Source organism: Muscardinus avellanarius (assembly GCF_963383645.1).
Source record: "Muscardinus avellanarius genome assembly, chromosome: 16".
NCBI classification, from domain to species: domain Eukaryota; kingdom Metazoa; phylum Chordata; class Mammalia; order Rodentia; family Gliridae; genus Muscardinus; species Muscardinus avellanarius.
In genome coordinates, this window is record NC_137802.1 from 6915766 (window position 1) to 6935792 (window position 20027).

At 44.5% G+C, this 20027-nt stretch overlaps 1 protein-coding gene across 3 annotated transcripts in view; it reads right to left on the minus strand.

Annotated features, from left to right (window-relative positions):
• COPS3 (COP9 signalosome subunit 3) overlaps positions 1–16249 on the minus strand; it is a gene marked incomplete at its 5' end in the record, with an annotated part of 39198 nt that extends 22949 nt beyond the window's left edge. For 2 of the 3 annotated variants that reach the window (XM_080712664.1, XM_080712663.1), the window contains 6 exons: positions 333–512; positions 3226–3318; positions 6192–6241; positions 6334–6446; positions 7482–7611; positions 16195–16249. In XM_080712664.1, coding sequence (XP_080568790.1) covers positions 333–512; positions 3226–3318; positions 6192–6241; positions 6334–6446; positions 7482–7611; positions 16195–16249 — 621 coding nt within the window. Of the gene's footprint in view, positions 1–332; positions 513–3225; positions 3319–6191; positions 6242–6333; positions 6447–7481; positions 7612–16194 lie in introns of those variants that run through there. The other variant, XM_080712665.1, reaches the window with a different exon arrangement.
• Between the last annotated feature and the right edge of the window lie 3778 nt (positions 16250–20027).

The following is a 20027-nucleotide window of genomic DNA, read 5'->3' on the forward strand; positions in this document are numbered from 1 at the left end:
GAAAGGGCCTTTCACAGAAGCTCAGAGGCCCCACAGCCAATCATTCCAGCTATAAACCTGAGGGGATACCTTTTTTTTTTTTTTTGGTGGTACTGGGGTTCCTAGAAGCCCTTCTACCTCCGGGCTACACTCCCAGACCTATTTTTACATTTTTATTTGGAAACAGGGTCTCCTAAGCCAGCGCGCGCAGCTGGCTTCGAACCTGCGCGATCCTCCTGTCTCCGCCTCCCAAGCGCGGGGATGACAAGCGTGCGCCACCACGCCCGGCTGAGGGGTACTTTTTTGATCACACAAGTTCAAACGCCATGTCAGGGACGTGTAGAGATGATTACCTGTTCATAAAAGTAGAGTGCTCTTTCAAAGTTTTTTAGCCCAGTGTAGATCATTCCTCCATAATAGTAGTAACATAGAAAGTGTTTTGCATCATAGGCTCCATTCTCCTTACAAATATCCATCATGTCCACATCAAGATACGGAAGGGCAGGTTTAAAGCATTTTGCCAGCAAACAAAGCTATGAACAAATTTAGATAAGATCATTTCAGTTTTACTTTGGCAGGCTTTAGTAGAAGAAAAAAATTTGTTCACAATTTCAAAAAAATGTTATTGTGTTTTATATATTTAATTGATTAAAATAGTCTAAATGTCAACACAGTATTCCATTTTCTTATCCACTCAGAATAAAACAGCAAATTTTACTAAAAATGATAACTGCCTCTGAGGTAGGGAATGCTATAGTTGAATGAGAATAGAGAACATCACAGATAAAGACCAGTTATCATTTAATCCACCCATCAACCATCTACTTACAGATGGGCTTCTAAGAATGTCCTTTTTCTTTTGCAGCACTTGGGATGAAATCCAGGGGCATTTTAAATCTGAGCCACAATCCCAGCCCTATATTTTATTCTTTATTTTGAAACAAGGTCTTGATGAATTGCAAAGGGCCTAAATAGCGAGACTGTCCGTGAACCGTGATCCTCCTGTCTCAGCCTCCCAAATGCTGGGATAACATGCGTGCACCTCCACACCCGGCTTAGAGTGTCCTTTTTCAAATCACTGAATTACTGAAACAAAAATTTCATGAAAACCTATTAAAAAATTGAAGTCCAAATGGGCATGGTGGCGCACACTTATAATCCCAGTACTTGGGAGGCTGAGACAGGAGGATCACACAGATTCAAAGCCAGCCTCAGCTGCTTAGTGAGGCTCTCAGCAACTTAGTGAGACCCTGTTTCCATAGAAATTATAAAAATAGATCTGGGGGGGGTAGCTTGGAGGTAGAAAGCCCCTGGGTTCCATCCCCAGTACTACAAAAAAAAAAAAAAAATTGAAATCCTTTTTCAATTAATCCTTTTCAATTTGAATCCTTTAGGTTATGAATACAAAATTGTGCAAGCCAGCCGGGTGTGGTGGCACACACTTGTAATCCCACCATTTGGGCAGCTGAGACAGGATCTGGGTTCGTGGCCAGCCTCAGCTACTTAGTAAGGCCCATTGCAACTCAGTGAGACCCTGTTTCAAAATAAAGAATAAAAACTATGGCTGAGTGTGTAGCTCAGAGGTAGAATGACCCTGGATTCCATCCCTAGTACCACAAAAAAAAAAAAATTGGGGGGGGTATGCAAGTAAAGTAAGTAAGAAGCCGGGCATGGTGGCTCACGCTTGTAATCCCAGTATTTGGGAGGCTGAGATTGGAGGATCAGGGTTCACAGACAGCCTCAGCTACTTAGTGAGGCCCTCCGCAACTTAGTGAGACCCTGTTTCAGAATAAAGAATAAAAAACAGGGCAGGGGGTGTAGCTCAGAGGTCAAATGCCCCTGGGTTCCATCCCCAGAAAGCATACAAAGCCAGACCTGGTCGCGCACACTTGTAATCCCAGCACTTGGGAGGCTGAGACAGGAGGATGGCGATGGCGGTTCACAGCCAGCCTCAGCTATTTAGTGAGGCTCTTTCAACTCAGTGAGACCCTGTTTCAAAATAAAAAATAAAAATAGGGCTGGGGGTGTAGCTTGGAGGTAGAATGCCCCTGGGATCCATCCCCTGTACTGGAAAAAAAAAAAAAATAAGCATACAGAAAAGCTTTACATCTTTAAGAACTCATTAAGATATATGCTGCTGCTGCTCTTTTCTTGTTTTTTTTTTTTTTTCCCCCAGTACTGGGGGATTGAATTCAGGGGTGTTCTACCTCTCAGCTACATACCCAGCCATCTTTTATTTTTTATTTTGAAACAGGATCTCACTAGGTAGCAGAGGGCCTATGTTGCTGAAGCTGGCCATGAACCTGTGATCCTCCTGTCTCAGCTTCCTAAGAAGCTGGCCATGAACCTGTGATCCTCCTGTCTCAGCTTCCTAAGTACAGTGATTACAGGTGTCTGGTACCATCACTATACCTGGCTTTTCTTTTCTTTTTCTTTTTTGCCTTTATGGTACTGGGGCTGAATCCAGGATCATTGTACCTCTGATCTCATCCTCTGCCCTTTTTATTTTGAAACAGGACCTTGCTAAATTGCTGAGGATGTGGACTTGAACATACAATCCTCCCAGCTTAGCATTTCAAGTATTGGGATTATAGGTGTGTGCCATTGAACCTGACTTCTACAATTTCTTTAAAAGAAAATGACTTGACCTAGGCATAGTGGCTCACACCTGTGATCCCAGTATTTGGGAGGCTGAGAAAGAATCGCAGGATCAAGGACGGCCTTAGCAATGTAGTGAGATTCTCAGCAACTTAGTGAGACCCTGTCTCAGAAATAAAAAATAGCCAGGCGTGGTGGCACACGCTTGTAATCCCTGCGCTTGGAAGGTTTAGACAGGAGGATCGCACAGGTTCAAAGCCAGCCTTAGCTACTCAGTGAGGCTCTCAGCAACTTAGTGAGACCCTGTTTCCAAATAAAATATAAAAAAGGTCTGGGAGTATAGCCCAGAGGTAGAAAGCCTCTGGGTTCCACCCCCAGTACCACCAAAAAATAATAATAATAAAATAAAAAATAAAAAAGGGCTGGAGGAGGTATAGTTTAGAGGGCTCAATCCCCAGTACAACTATCACCAAAAAAAAAAAAAAAAAAAAAACTAAAACCACTGATTATTCAGTCTAATCTCTGAGCTTCTAGTTAAGTTACACCCTACATATTTCAACTTTAAAACAACACAATCTCCACTAAATTACTTCACTTATCTATCCAATGCTGAGCAAGCCCAAGAACCTGAACTGGGAGCATTCTTACCTGGCAGAGATCGGCGTGTACTGAGGTCAGCTGGTTCGTGTTCATCTGCATCTTGTCTATGGCTTGCTTGAGGATGCCAACTCCTCGCAGGGGCTGTCAGAAATGACATCTCTTTCAGATAAGTTCTCAAAGATGGCAGCACATTGGATCTTATGTTGTCACTTACAAATAAAAAATAACACTAATTGATAGGTTCCTTTAAACACCAATATGAGGTTTCCATACTGTCAGGAAATGCCTGTCCATATTCAGTCAGAAGATGTTTCCTGAAGCTGTTTCTTGGAATACTTAGACAATTCAGCCCTCTATTGTAAATCTAAACCTTTTGCACAATGAATATCAATAACTGAAAACTATTACTTTCTCAATATTCCACTGTACTTATATCTATACAAAAAAAAAGATTCATTTACAACAGATGAGACCTAAGTGTAGAAACGTAATTGTGGATAAGGATGCTCAAATTTTTTTATAGGACAGTTTAGCCCTTACCTTATAGTAGATTACTACTGAAATTAATACCACAAGTTATAAATGTACTGTTTCCTTCCCTGATTATAAATAGCAAGGCCAATTTTCAAATGAGGTACAATCGGTTTCTGCACAGCAGACTATAAATATCTAAATAAATAACAAACATGGCTTTTTCAATACAGACTTAGTGACTTTGGCCTCCTTTCTTTGAAAAAAAAAAAATCCAAATTATAAGTTGTGTATTATAAAACCTAAAGAAGAAAAATCTATTCCAGGTAAAAAAGAGACCACAGATAAGAACCAGGAGTGGTAGTGCACACTTGAAATCCCAGCATTTGGAGGCCAAGAAAGGAGGATTTGGGTTCACATAAAGCCTCAGCTACTTAGTGAGGCCCTCCACAACTTAGTGAGACCTTGTTTCCAAATAAAGAATAAGCCAAGTGTGGTGGCACACGCTTGTAATACCAGCACTTGGGAGGCTGAGATGAAGGATCCCACAGGTTCGAAGCCAGCCTCAGCTACTCAGTGAGGCTCTCAGCAACTTAGTGAGACCCTGTTTCCAAATAAAATATAAAATAGGTCTGGGAAGCCGGGTGTGGTGGTGCACACTTGTAATCCCAGCATTTGGGAGGCTGAGACAGGAGGATCGTGTAAGTTCAAAGCCAGCCTCAGCTACTTAGTGAGGCCCTTTGCAACTCAGTGAGAGTCTGTTTCAAAATAAAGAATAAAAAATAAGGCTGGGGGTGTCACTCAGAGGTAGAATACCCCTGGGTTCCATCCCCACTACCACAAAAAAAAAAGGTCTGGGAGTATATTCCAAAGGTAGAAAAGCCCCTGGGTTCCACCCCCAGTACTACAAAAAAATAAAATGAATAAAAATAGGGCTGGAGGTTGTTGCTCAAGGGTAGAATGCCCCTGGGTTCAATCTCCAATACTCACCTCAAAATAAAGAAGAAGTGGGGAAGAATACATGAGAATTCTTTACATATTACTGAGTACTAAAAGCCAGGCATGATGGTGCACGCTTGTAATCCCAGCATTTGGGAGGTTGAGACATGAGGACTGCAGTTTGTGGACAGCCTCAGCTACTTAGCAAGGCCCTTTGCAACTCTCAATGAGACCCTTTTCCAAAAATAAAGAATAAAAAATAGGGCTGGGGGTGTAGCTTGGAGGTAGAATGCCCCTGGGTTTCATCCCTAGTACCACACACACACAAAAAAAAAATTAGAGTACTAAAGATTGGAAGTCCCCTTTTTTTTTCTTTTGCTAGTGTAGGGGATGGAACCCAGGGCCTCAGGTGTGCTGGGCAAGTATACTACCACCGAACCACACCCACAGCATGATGGGTAGTTTCAAAAACAACTAGTCACCTACCTTGGGACACCACATCTCAAGTACTTCTGGGTCTCTGACTCACTCTCCTAAGGTAGGAATTAACTGTCCTTAGAGCAAAAGCTTGGGGTACTCTCAGGTTAACTACATGTACGTAAGTGTTGGGCATGAACCTGGAATCTTTTTGGGGGGCATTATATACCTCTGAACTACAACCCAGGTACTTAAAAAATTTTTTATTATCTTGAGAGAAGGTTTCTGTAAGTTGCTGAGGGCCTCGCTATATTGCCAAGACTGGCCTCAAATCTGTGACCCTCTTTTCTCAGTCTCCCAACCCAAGAACTGGGACTACAGGTGTGTGCCACCATACCCAGGCTTAACATGGAATCTCTTTTTTTTCTTTTGTTTGTGGTACTGGGGATGAAACCCAGGGGCTTACTACCTCTGGGCTACATCCACAGCCCTATTTTATATTTTATTTGGAAACAGGGTCTCATTAAGTTGCTAAGAGCCTCACTAAACTGCTGACACTGGTTTCGAACCTGCATGATTCTCCTGTCTCAGACTCCCCAGTACTAGGATTACAAGCGTGCACCACCATGCCCAGTTTAATCTGAAATCTTTACTTTCTTTTTCTTTTTTTTTTTCTTGCGGCAGTAGGAACTAAATTCAGGAGCATTCTGCCTTTGAGATTCATCCCGAGGCCTATTTTTTTATTTTGAAACAGGGTCTCACGACATTCCTAAAAGTCTTGCTAAATCGCTGAGGCTATCCTTGAACCTGCCATCCTCCTATCTCAGCCTCCCAAATACTAGAATTACAAGTATGTGTCACATCCAGCTAATCCTAGCATTTTTTTTTTTTTTTTTTCTGGTGGTACTAGGGATTGAACTCAGGGACATTCTACCTCTGAGCTACACCCCAGCCCTATTTATTATACTTTACTTTGAAACAGGGTCTCACTAAGTTGTGGAGAGCCTCACTAACTAGCTGAGGCTGTCCACAAACCTGGATCGTCCTGTCTCAGCGTCCCAAGTTCTGGGATTACAAGCGTGTGCCACCATGCCTGGTTTTAATCCTGGAATCTTAATAACTAGTTCACTTCATAACTTAGATACACTTTGTACCAAAACTATGAATACTGGAATATCATATCTTACCTGTTTTCGTTCCACAAGTGCATTTGTTAGCTGATGGCAAAGCCCAGCAACTAGATATAACAATAACAACAAAACATTAAAAATATACATAACCACAAAGGCAAAAAACATTCAACAGAAGAAAAAAATATTTTTAGCTTACAAGTGTCTGTTGCATATCGAATGTGCTCCCCATTGCAAGTACTGATGAAAAGCTGAACCTGTGAGAATAACGTTTCGAAGTCAGGAACACTGGGCATAGAAAACTTCACAAACCTAGAAAAGGAGAAAGGAATCTAATTATCCTGATATTTCATAAAGTGTAGAAGCAATTCTGCCTCAACCCATCCTACCTCCAATACTCTGTGACAATAAGGAACAGTATTTTCTTTTTTGATACTATAGATTGAACCCAGGGGCATTATACCTCCAAGTTTTTAGTGTTAAAATTATGCTGGCTTAGCCAGGTGTGGTGGCGCACGCTTGTAATCCCCGCGCTTGGGAGGCTGAGATAGGAGGATCGCACAGGTTCGAAGCCAGCCTCAGCTACTTATTGAGGCTCTCAGCAACTTAGCGAGACCCTGTTTCCAAATAAAATATAAAAATAGGTCTGGGAGTATAGTCCGGAGGTAGAAAGCCTCTGGGTCCCATCCCCAGTACCACCAAAAAAAAAAAAAAAAAAAAAAAAAGCTGGCTTCATAGATGAATTATGAAACTTCCTATTTTTTCTTGTGGCCCACAATAATTTTCTTAAGTTATAGATTATGGCTAGATAAAGATGTGGGACATTACCTTGATGAAATGGTGTACTACCAAGCTAATTATCCTACAGATCAGAGTAGAAGGACTCATATTCAAAATTAAGATTGCTGGGTAGCCAGGCCTACACACACTTGTAATCCCAGCATTTGGGAGGCTGAGACAGGAGGATCGTGGTTCACGGACAGCCTCAGCTACTTAGTGAGGCCCTTTGAAACTCAGTGAGACCCTGTTTCAAATTAAAAAATAAAAAATAGGGCTGGGGGTGTAGCTTGGAGGTAGAATGTCCCTGGGTTCCATCCTCAGTACCGCAAAGAAAGAAAGAAAGAAAGAAAGAAAGAAAGAAAGAAAGAAAGAAAGAAAGAAAGAGGGATGGGGGTGTAGCTCAGAGTCTACATGCCTCTGGGTTCAATCCCTGGTACTGGAAAAAAAAAAAAAAAAAAAAGCCCCATGTTGTTTATATAACTTAATTTTCACAACAAAAAAATAAAGTCAAAAAACTGTAGCATGTCCAGTTTGAACAAGCACAAAACTGTAACAGATGTCCCTTACAAAACAGCAAGGACGCCCAAGGAATGTTCTTGTACATCCAGAGCCCCGAGCACAGTGTCCAGGTGCGATAAGTTCTTCGCAAGGAGCTCCCCGCTCTTGTTGATCAGTTCACAAAGCTGGGTCATTTGTCCTGCAAGACAGGAGCAATACTAGCATTCAATCGCAGCTCCAACAAAACTAAAAGGATTCCAACAACAGGCTTGGCACCTCAGAGCTCAAAGTGCATAATTTCTATGTCTCCTTCCATTCTTTCCTTTCTCTCTCTTTTTTTTTTTCTTTTTTTTTTTTTTTTGTGGTACTAGAAATTAAACTCAGAGGCTCTACCACTGAGCTACACTCCAGCCCTTTTTATTTTGAAACAGGGCCTTGCTAAGTTACAGAGGCTGGCCTTGAACTTATCCTCTTGTCTTGGCCTCCCAAATGCTGGGATCACAGCAGGTGCCACCATGCTGGGCTTTGGCAACTTCCTTTCAGATGAGGACCAGAGGACTGAAACAACCTGCCTGTGCCTCAAGCTAGAAAGACAAAATATAAAAAGGGCTGGGGTCGGAGCAGGGAGACAGAGCACCCTGGGCTGCATTCCTAGTATCACTAAATAAACAAATAAGGAAAAGAAACTAGTTAGAGATGAAAGAGGACCTCCAATTTCTCTCTAGACCCTGAAAGTTTCTTTCAAGTCCCTCAAACCAGAAATGTACACATTACTGTTACCACATCTCTCAATTCCCTTTCTCTACTCTATAGGACACCACATATAATTCCATTTTTATTCCCTAAGCCTCTCAGCTTCGTTTCCTTTTCCCTCCCCTGACTTAATTTGTGTGTGTGTGTGTGTGTGTGTGTGTGTGTGTGTGTGTGTGTGTGTGTTTACTAGGAGATGGAACCAGGGGCATTCTAAGCTACACCCTCAGTCCTATTTTCTTTTTTTATTTTAAACAGGGTCTCCCTAAGTAATTAAGGGCTTTGCTTAAAGGAAGAAAAACAAGCCGGGCGTGGTGGCGCACGCTTGTAATCCCCGCGCTTGGGAGGCTGAGACAGGAGGATCGCGCAGGTTCAAAGCCAGACTCAGCTACTTATTGAGGCTCTCAGCAACTTAGTGAGACCCTGTTTCCAAATAAAATATTAAAAAATGGGACTGGGAGTATAGCCCAGAAGTAGAAAGCCTCTGGGTTCCACCCCCAGTACTACCAAAAAACAAACAAACAAACAAAAAAAAAAACTGTGTTTCCCTTTGCCGGGCGTGGTGGCGCACACTTGTAATCCCCGCGCTTGGGAGGCGGAGACAGAAGGATCAACGCAGGTTTGAAGCCAGCCGCGCTGGCTTAAGAGACCCCATTTCCAAATAAAAATATAAAAAAATAGGTCTGGGAGTGTGGCCCGGATGTAGAAAGGCTTCCAGGAACCCCAGTACCACGGTGTGTGTGGGGGGGAGGATATAAGATGGAGATACTGTCTTCTTTTTCATAGTGCCTGTTAAGCAGCAGTCATTAGTAACTTGAGTCAGTTTCCTGGCTGGTCTATCACTCTTTCCCCTCCATCACAATGCTATGGATTTATATATTTATTTCCACTAAGAATTGAGCCCAGGGGCTTTTTACCTCCAGGCTACAGCCAGCCCTTTTTATTTTGAAACAGGGTATAGCTAAGTAGCTGAGGCTGGCCTCAAACCTGAAATACTCTTATCTCTGCTTCCCAAGTAGTAGGATTATAGGCATGTGCCACTGTACCCAGCACAATACTTTAGTTTAAAAAGTAAGGCACATGCCGAGCATAGTGGCGCATACTTGTACTCCCCGCACTTGGGATGCAAAGACAGGAGGATTGCACAGGCTTGAAGCCAGCCTTGCTGGCTTAACAGACCCTATTTCCAAAATTAAAAATAGGTCTGGGAGTATAGCCCGGAGGTAGAAGGGTTCCATCCCCAGTACCACCAAAAAAAAAAAAAAAAAAAAAGTAAGGCACAAGCCAGGTGTAAATTACAAGTGTGTGCACTTGTAATCCCGATCGCACAGGTTCAAAGCCAGCCTCAGCTACTTAGTGAGGCTCTCAGCAACTTAACGAGACCCTGTTTTCAAATAAAGTATAAAATAGGTCTGAGAGTATAGCCCAGAGATAGAAAAGCCCCTGGGTTCCACCCCCAGTACCACCAGAAAAAAAAAATTATTTTTTTTTGTTTTGGTACTAGAGATTGAATCCTGGAACGTTCTACCTCTGAGCTAAAAAAAATCAACCCCTTTTTATTTTTATTAGTATCATTATTATTATTATTATTATTATTATTATTATTAGTGTGGGGGGGTACTGGGGTTCCTGGGAGCCCTTCTACCTCTGGGCTACACTCCCAGACCTATTTTTTTTTTTTTATATTTTTATTTGGAAACAGGGTCTCTTAAACCAGCGCCGCTGGCTTCGAACCTGCGTCTCCGCCTCCCAAGCGCAGGGATTACAAGCATGCACCACCACGCGCAGCTATCTTATTTTATTTCACGGTACGGGGGATAGAACCCAAGGGGATTCTGCCTCTGAGTTACATCCCCCAGCTCTTATTTTTTATTATTTATTTTGAAACAGGGTCTAACTGAGTTGCAAAGGGCATAAATATCTGAGGCTGTTCTCGAACCATGATCTTCCTGTCTCAGCCTCCCAAATGCTGGGATTACAAGCATGCGCCACCATGCCCGGCTTGTTGATGGTTATTCTGATGACAGACATCCTGGCCACAATCTAGCTTTCCTTGTGGTACTGGCAATGGTATGTGTAAGTCTACAATCATTAACCTCAAGTTTCTTCCTTCAATTATATCTATACAGTAGCTGTGTGATTTTTTTTTTTCCTTATTGGAAGAACTCTGACACCAGGCATGGGGGCACATGCTTGTAATCTCAGTACTTGAGAGACTGAAATAGGAGGATTGCAGGTTCGAGAACAGCCTCAGCAAACACTGAGATTCTCATTAACCTAGGGAGACCGTTTAAAAACAAAAATAAAATAGGGTTGGGGGTGTAGCTCAGAGGTGAAATGTCCCTGGTTCACACAAAAAAACACTGACAGCCAGGTGTGGTGGCCTACACTCGTAATCCCAGTACATAAGACAGGAGGATCACAGGTTCAAAGTCAGCCTCAGCAATTTAATAAGTCCCTGGAAACTTATCAAGACCCTGTCTCAAAATAAAATAAAATAAAATAAAATAAAATAAAATAAAATAGGGCTAGAACACCAGGTGTGGTGGCAAGCACTGAAACAGGAGGATCAGAGGTCCGTGGCCAGCCTCAGCTACTTAGTGAGGCCCTCTGCAACTGAGACCATGCTTCAAAATGAAGAATAAGGAGCCAGGTGTGGTGGTGCACACTTATAATCCCAGTGCTTGGGAGACTGAGACAGAAGGATCACAGAAGTTCAAAGCCAGCCTCAGCTATTTAGTGAGGCTCTCAGCAACTTAGTGAGACCCTGTTTCCAAATAATGTAGAGAAGAGGTCTGAGAGTATAGCCCGGAGGTAGAAAAGCCCCTGGGTTATACCCCTAGTACCACAAGTAGAAAGTAAGAAAGAAAAAAAGAAAGGAAGGAAGGACGGGCGGATGGACGGACGAATGGTCTGGGGGAGTAGCTCAGAGGTAGAATGCCTCTGAGTTCAACCCCTAGTCCCCCCCCAAAAAAGAGGGGCTGGAAGCCTAGCTCAGAGATGGAAACTCCTGGATTCAAGCCCTAATACCAAAAAGAAAAACAAAGAGATATCCAAGAACACTATAAATCTAAATGACTATAACTAGAAACTTTGTTGTTTTTGTGGTAATGGGTACTGAACCAACAGGCATTTCTACCTCTGAGCTACATTCCCAGCCCTAATTTGTCTTTTGTGTGTGGTGCTAGGGATTAAACCCAAAGGGCTTCTAGTGCTGAGCTACACACCCAGCCTAATTATTCTTTCTTTCTTTCTTTCTTTCTTTCTTTATTTATTTATTTATTTATTTTTGGTGGTACTGGGGTTCCTGGAAGCCCTTCTACCTCCAGGCTATACTCCCAGACCTATTTTATACTTTTTTATTTTTGGAAACAGGGTCTCTTAAGCCAGAGGGGCTGGCTTCGAACCAGCGCAATCCTATCTCTGCCTCCCAAGCGCTGGGATTACAAGCGTGTGCCACAAGGCCCACTTATTCTTTATTTTTGAAACAGGGTCTCACTAAGTTACAGAGGGCCTCATTAAGTAGCTAAAACTAGCCTGGATCCTCCTCTTTCAGCTTCCCAAGTATTGGGATTATAAAGCCCAGCCTTATTTTTTGTTTTGTTTGTTTTGTTTTTTGTGGTACTGGGGATGGAACCCAGGGGCATTCAACCTCCGAGCTACAACCCCTGCCCTACTTTTTAATTCTTTATTTGAAACTGGGTCTCACTGAGTTACAGAGGGCCTCAGTAGCTGAGGCTGTCCGTGAACCGCAGTCCTCTGGTCTCAGCCTCCTGAATGCTGGGATTACAAGTGTGCGCCACCTCACCCGGCTTTATTTTTTGTTTTGACACAGGGTCTTTCTAGGTTGAGAGTTTTGTTACACTGCTGAGGCTGGCCCAGAATCTATGATATTCCTGTGTCAGCCTCCCAAGTAGTGGGATTACAGGTGTATGTTACTAGGCCAAGCTACTATAAAACTTTAAAATTTGAGTTTTCAACAACTTAAGGAGACCCTGTGTTTTTTTGTTTGTGTTTGTGCTGGGGAGCTGAACCCAGGAGTATCCTTCCTCCAACCTACACCATAGCCTATTTTATTTTTTATTTGATACCATATCTGGCTGAGACCGTGGGTTTTTTTTTTTTTTTTGTGGGGGAGGGATATTGGGGATGGAACCAAGGGGCATTCTACCTCTGAGGTGCACCCCCAGCACTATTTTTTATTCTTTATTTTGAAACAGAGTCTCATTGAGTTGCAAAGGGCCTCACTAAATAGCTGCAGCTGTGCAGAAACTGCGATCCTCCTTTCTTTTTTTTTCTTTTTTTGGTGGTACTGGGGTTCCTGGAAGCCCTTCTACCTCCGGGCTACACTCCAGACCTATTTTATATTTTTGAAACAGGGTCTCTTAAGCCAGCTCAGCTGCTTCGAACCTGCGCGATCCTCCTGTCTCCGCCTCCCAAGCATGGGGATTACAAGCGTGCACCACCACGCCTGGCTTGGGATCCTCCTTTCTTAGCCTCCCAAACGCTGAGATTACAAGCGTGTGCCACCACACCCAGCTAGACTGTGTTTTAAAACAATACTATACCCAGGCATGGTGGCGCACACTTGTAATCCCAATGCTTGGGAAGCTGAGACTAGAGGATCGCACAGACTCTAAGCCAGCCTCAGCTACTTAGTGAGACGTTTCAAACTAAAGTATAAAAGCCTCTGGGTTCCACCCTTGGTATCACAAAACAAAACAAAAAAAAGAATAAAAAATTGGGTTGGGGGTGTAGCTCAGAGGTAGAATGCCTCTGGGTTCAATCCCCAGTACTGAAAAAATACTAATAATATTAAATTGTCTGAAGGTACAGCTTGGAGGTAAGAGTCCCTGGGGTTCAATTCCAAGTAACACACACACACACACACACACACACACACACACACACACACAGAGTTTTCTTTTAAAACAAACAAAATAAAGCCGGACATGCTAGTGCACGCTGAGACAGGAGGATCACACAGGTTTGAAGCCAGCCTCAGCTACTTGGTGAGGCTCTCAGCAACTTAGTGAGACCCTGTTTCCAAATAAAATATTAAAAAATAGGTTTGGGAGGATAGCCCGGAGATAGAAAGCCTCTGGGTTCCACCCCCAGTACCACAAAAAAAAAAAAAAAAAAAAGCAAAGAAAATAGCCAGGCATGGTGGCTTATGCCTATAATTCCAGTACTTGGAAGGCTGAGACAGCAGGATTACCGGTTTGGAGCCAACCTCAGCATAACAATGAGACCCTCAGCAACCTAGTGATACCCAATTTGAAAACAACTAAGAGAAAGGACTGGGAGTGTAGTTGAATGCCCCTGGGTTCAATCCCCAGTATCACAACACACACACACACACACACACACACACACACACACACACACACACTCCCATTAGTATCCTATGCATTGCAAAACAAGAATAAATAAACATGTGAGAGGGAAAACACCAACTAACCAATATTTTATTATAGAACTCTCTGGTAAGAAACTCCATCTCCCAGTTGACTAATATGCCCAGTTCAAAACCTACTCCTCTAAATACATTTACAGTGATTTGAACACACAGATATAAGCATTTCGGTTCATTAGAATTTTCCCCCAATTAAATACCCAATGCCATGTTGGCGCTTCAGTGTAGTCAGTATGAAATCATCAGATAGTTAACTAGTACAGGGCCACAGTGAGAGCTAATAGTAAGTTTAGTGAAGCTGGGCATGGTGGTGCACGCTTGTAATCCTAGTACTTGGGAGGCTAAGACAGGAGGATTTGGGTTCGTCGCCAGTGAGGCCCTCTGCAACTTAGTGAGAGACCTTATTTCAAAAATAAAGAATAAAAAATTGGGCTTCAGGTATAGCTCAGAGGTAGAATGCCCCTAGGTTCAATCCCCAGCACCACAAGAAAAAAAAAAAAAAAATAGTAAGTTTACTGTCACAGGATGCATCGGAAATGAATCCAGCCAGATATGTGCCAGTGAAACTTCCTGGAATCAAAGAAATGATAACACTTCCTTCACTTAAGGTCCACGTTGGAAAGTTCTGAATAAGAACAGTTCAAATACAAACTATACAATGAGTGAGAGGCACAGAAGCTGACAACAGTGAGTTATATTTATCTCTGCCTAGTAGACTGTTACTAAACCAGTGTCTTGCATAGAGCAGGTGTCAAAGCTTTCAGATAAGTGATCTCTCTCCCTCTCCCTCTCCCTCTCCCTCTCCCTCTCCCTCTCCGTGTGTGTGTGTGTGTGTGTGTGTGTGTGTGTGTGTGTGTGTGTTGCCCTGGAAATTAAACATGTAACTTTCTACTTCTGAGCCACACCCCTATTCCTACTTTATTTACTTTGAAACAGAGTTTCACTAAATTGCTCAGGATGGCCATGAATCTGAGATCCTCTTGTCTCAGCCTCCCAAGTACTGGGATTAGAGCTGTGTGCCTCCAGGCTGGCTAAGTGATCTGTTGGAGGGATGGGGTACTAGGGATTGAAACCAAGAGCATTCTGCCCCATGATACACCCCCAGTCCTTTTGTTTTGTTTTGAAACAGGACCTCTGCCGAGTCCGCTAAGTTGCAGAGACTGGCCTCAAACCTGGACCCTCCTGTTTCAGCCTCCCAAGTACTGAAATTAAAGGTCTTTACCTCCACAACAGCTTAAGTGTTCCTTCTTCATGCTCACAATAACATCTCCCATTTCATGAATAAGATTGGCTCAGAAATAAAATGGCTCACAGGAGTGCCTGAGACAAGTTTCCAACCTCAATCTTCTAACCATTATACATCCCAAGAAATAGAAACTGTGAGCCAGGTGTGGTGGTGAGCGCTTCTAATCCGAGAATTGGGAGGCTGAGACAGGAGAATGACAGGTTCGAGGCCAGCCTCAGCCACTTAGGAAGACCGTTTCCAATTAAAATATAAAAAACACTGGGGGTATAGCTCAGAGGTGAAGCAGCCTGGCTTCAATCCCCACCACCACAAGATAGATAAAAAAGAAACAAATTCGTTCATATAAAATACGAGTCTATAACTGACGTGTGAACATAATTAATAATAAGAAAAAAGAAAACTATTACTAAGCACGGTTCCACACGAGACCATTTAAGCCTTACAACAGTACAGCCAACAACCCTCCTCCATTAGTACAAATGGAGATAAAAGACAAGGGATTGAAGGTGATTTGTCCAAGGTCACACAGGTCCCAGAACCTGACAACAATCACCTGTAGCTGTATTTACTGCACCCATACGACAGGCACCAAGTGCTTTTACATGGTTTCTCTATTAAACCCTTTCAATAACTTTATGAAGTGGGGGCTTGTTTTCAATTTGCAGATGACGAAACTGAAGCACAGGATAGCTAAAGGGGCCTTCATAACTAGTATCTAATTCCGAGTCCAGTATTCTGTACATTTTGATCATGAGATGAATAAACCCAACAGCCCGAGAAATGAGGGCAAAATAAGGTAAGCATTCTTCCCTACAGAAATGGGAGTCCCACAAACCAGAGCTCCCTTGACATTTCCTAGGACCAAAAATAGGCGCGGAGGCTCGCAGCGTGCGGCCGCTGGGCCGGCCAAGGCGAGCCTCCAAGCCAGGGAGCCCAGAAAGGACTCGCCTCCTGCCCGCTCCCCACGGCCTAGTCAGGGGCGGCCAGGCGGCGGGAGGACGGACCAGGCGTTGCACCAATCACCGTAGACAAGGGAGGCCGAATGGACCAATGAGCACTCGGGAAGGAGCACGCCGGAAGTCCCGCCCCCAAACTGTCAAGAGAAGCGCCCGGTGGCAGAGGCCCGAGCTGGGGGAGGAGGGTCCCGACGGTCCGAGGGAGAGGAGGCTGGAGGGCGGGGATGACGGGGATCAAGAGCGTGAGGGGGCTGCTCACACCCAAGCGCGCCCATCCCGGTCTGGCCCAAGGGCTGCAACGCCAAGTGGCGGCTCGGACTCAAAGGGCGGCCCCAGCCGTCCGCGCTGGCGCCTGGGGATGCAGGCCCAGCCCCGGGGCCCGCCCAGGCCCAGCCCCGCGGCCTACAGCCTCACCTTGAGCCGAGAGCTGTCGGACACTGTTCACGAACTGCTCCAGGGCGGACGCCATGTTCCCCCGCGGCCGGCCCGAGCGGCAGAGGCAGCTCGCGCGGGAAAAGGCGGCCGCTCAAGGAGGAGGGGCCGCGGCGATCCACCAGACGGTCTGGCGAGCGGCCGGACGTCACTTCCGCCCGGCTCAAGCCTCGCGAGATCTCACGCGGCGGAGGACCGGTTACCGTTTCCGTGGAAACAGTTTCCCCGCTCGCCTGGTCCGGAAGTTACCCCCTCCCCTCTTTTGATGCTCCTGTGAAATTCCTCCTCCCTTTACGTGGGAACGCTGAGGGGCGGCAGGAACAAAACTGAATTAAGCGCACGTTTTCCGGCCCAGATTTTGTTCGGAACGGCCTTGCCATTTTTTTTTTTTTTTTTTTTTTTAACCTGGCCACATTCTACGCAGAGCTGGGCGTGGTGGTGGCATTTACCTGTAATCCCAGTACTTGGGAGACTGAGACAGTCTAGGATCGCAGGTTCGAGAACAACCTCAGCAACCTAGGAGACCCTCTTTCAAAATAAAAATTAAAAATAGGTCTGGGGTATGGCTAGGACGTAGAATGCCAGTGGGTGCAATCACTAGTATCACATCAATAAATTAAATAATTAAGTAAAACTGGAGATCTAGGTCAGAGGTAGAATGACCCTGGGTTTAATACCCAATATCCCACCCTCCCACATACACAGTTCTTCCTCTGACCTGTAGCCGAAAAACGGTATGATACAGGTTTGTTTTAGTTTTTAATTTTCTTGCGGTACTAGGGATTGAACTCAGGGGTATTCTACTTTTGAGGTATACCCCCCCGCTGTATTTTTTACATTATTTATTTTACTTTTGTGTGGTACTGGGGATGGAACCCAGGGACATTCTACCTCTGAGCTACACCCCAACCCTATTTTTTATTCTTTATTTTGAAACAAGGTCTCATTGAGTTGCAAAGGACCTAAGTAGTAGCTGAAACTGTCTGCAAACCGCTATCCTCCTGTCTCAGCCTCCCAAATGCTGGGATTACAAACATGAGCCATCACGTTCAGTTTATTTGTTTATTTACTTGTTTTGCGGGTCTGGGGATGGAACCCAGGGGCATTCTACCTCCAAGCTATACTCCCTGCCATATTTTTTATTCTTTATTTTGAAACCCGGTCTCACTGAGTTGCAGAGGACCTCACTAAGTAGCTGAGGCTGTCCTCGAACTGCAATCCTCCGATCTCAGCCTCCCGAATGCTGGGATTGCAAGCATGCGCCACCACGCCCGGCTTGCTTATTTATTTATTTATTTGTTTGTTTGTTTGTTTATTTATTTATTTATTATTTTGGCACTGGGAATTGAACCTAGAGGCATTCTACCTCCAAGCTACGCCCCCCAACCTGATTTTTTTTCTTTTCTTTATTTGGAGACAGGGTTTCACTAGGTTTCTGAGAGCCTATCCACATTGCCAAGACTGGCTTTGAACCTGCTGTCTCAGCCTCCCAAGTACTGGGATTACAAGCATGCGCCAACATGCCCAGCTTTATTTTTGTGATGCTGAGGATTGAACCTAGAGGCATTCTACCTCCAAACTATATACCCCCAGCTCTATTTTTTTATTTGTTATTTTGAAACTAAGTTGTGGAGAGCCTACGTAGCTGAGGCTTGCTGTGAACCTGTGATCCTCCTGTCTTAGCCTCCCAAGTACTGGGATGACAAGCACGTAGCCACCATACCTGGTTTTTCTTTTTGTATTAGAACAGGGTCTCACAAGGTACTGAGAGGCTTGATATATTACTGAGGCTGGCCACGAACCTGCAATCCTCCTGTCTCAACCTCCCAAGTACTGAGATTAAAAGTGTGCGCCACTACATCTGGTCCTAATACAGCAATTTGAAGCCACTCTTCCCACACAGTGGGTGTTAGCAGAGTCCGCCAGACAGTGCACAACCCTTCTATTCATTTTCCTCCCACCCCCCTTTGAAATTAGAGACAACTGCAATACTTTATTTAGCCAAGAAGCCAAAGTTGAAGTGGCCACTTCACTTTAGGGTGTGAGTTTTGGGTTTTTTTTTTTTTTTTTGGTGGTACTAGGGGTGGAACCCAAAGGCTTTCTACCTCCGGACTATACTCCCAGACCTTTTTTATATTTTATTTAGAAACAGGGTCTCACTATGGGGCCGGGATGTAGCTCAGTGGCAAAGTGCCTGCTTTGCAGGTGTAGCGCTCTGGGTTCGATCCCCGGTTCCAAAAAAAGACAAAAAAAAAAAAGAACCCCTTTAGAAACAGGGTCTCACTAAGTTGCTGAGAGCCTCACTAAGTAGCTGAGGCTGGCTTCGAACCTGTGCGATCCTCCTGTCTCAGCCTCCCAAGCGCAGGGATTACAAGCGTGCGCCACCACGCCCGGCCTTAGGGTGTGAGTTTTAAAGGTCTGGATGATAGTGGAGACAGGCTTTGAGATGGAAGCCCCATCAACCTGAGATCCTGACTGGGATGGGCTAAGGCCCCTTTCCCAGCCCACACTGGAAGGGTAGTTATGTAACCAATCTCCCCACGCTTACATACAGGCTTAACATTTTTTTATTCTGCAAACACTTAGCATATTGCCATTGTTAGGTTTTTAGGCGCAATAAAAAAGACGAGAGAGAGCGGGTGCGCCAAAAGAGAAAGAATTTTAATGCCCCGGAGTATAGGAGCTGGACCACTGCTGAAACCCTCCGAGCTCCTCCAAAGTAGGAAAGGAAATGCCCTTCCTTTTAAAGTTCACGTCGCGTGGAAACCCCGCCCCTCTCGCGATATCGCCCAGCAGAGTCTCCTCCTTTTCTAAGGTCCCGCCAGCGGGACCCAACCTGTCAGCCATTTCTGCAGATGCTTGATTCTGTGGGGTTAGCTGGGTGCCTTCGCCTTAAGGTCTCCTAGAGAGTTGCAGTCAAGGTGTTGCCCAGCCCAGTGGCAGACATTGTCATCCCAGGACTTGGGAGGCTGAGACAGGAGCCTGGCAGGTTTGAAGTCAGCCTCAACTTTTGTGCCCAGGCCGATGTCGCAGGAACAGAGAAAGAGACCACCAATTGAACTTGGAAGATCAGTTTATCTAACCACAAAAAAACACAAAAAAAAAAAAAAAAAAAAACAGACCAGCTAGGCCAGGGAGACTTGCCAGGCTAGGGATGTAGTCAAGCAGTCTGTCCAGAACTGCGACCAAAAGCTGAATTTACAAAGGGGGTTTTAAAGGCAAAAGCCACACACAGGTGGCTGAGGGAAGGGGAAGGAACAGCCAATAAAAGTCTGATAAAATTGTAACTTTGACAAAAATGCAACATTTCTGGAGTGGGGCTCGGGTGTTCTAGGATGTAAGCAGGGTATTGGTCTATGCTTGTTCCATCGAATACCCTCTCTTCATGTCAGTGGGACTCCGTGTTCCAGGACGGTAACTATGGGGCAAGCAGGGTGTTGGTCTTCGCTTGCTACATTTACTTTAGGGTAGGCAGGATGTTACTTCAACTCCCTGAAAAACTCAGGAGGAGCATTAAACAGTTTTGGCTTGGCTCTTATTAGGGCATTACATTTCCCCCTGGAGTTACGGGCCAAATCAAACCATTGATTCAAGGTTTGGGCCCCAGGGAGGGTGTTGTAAATACAAGCATTTGCACAGCTGAGATTTCTGAAGCAAGCACAGGTGTTTAACACCAAGGGGCCCAGTGATGGCACTTAGCAGTGTCAGCCATGGGGACCAGTTAAAGATCCTGTGAAACCATGGATCTAGTTTGCTTGATAACAAACTGCACATCAACAGCAACAGAATTAAATTAGAACTAGACCAATGAAAAT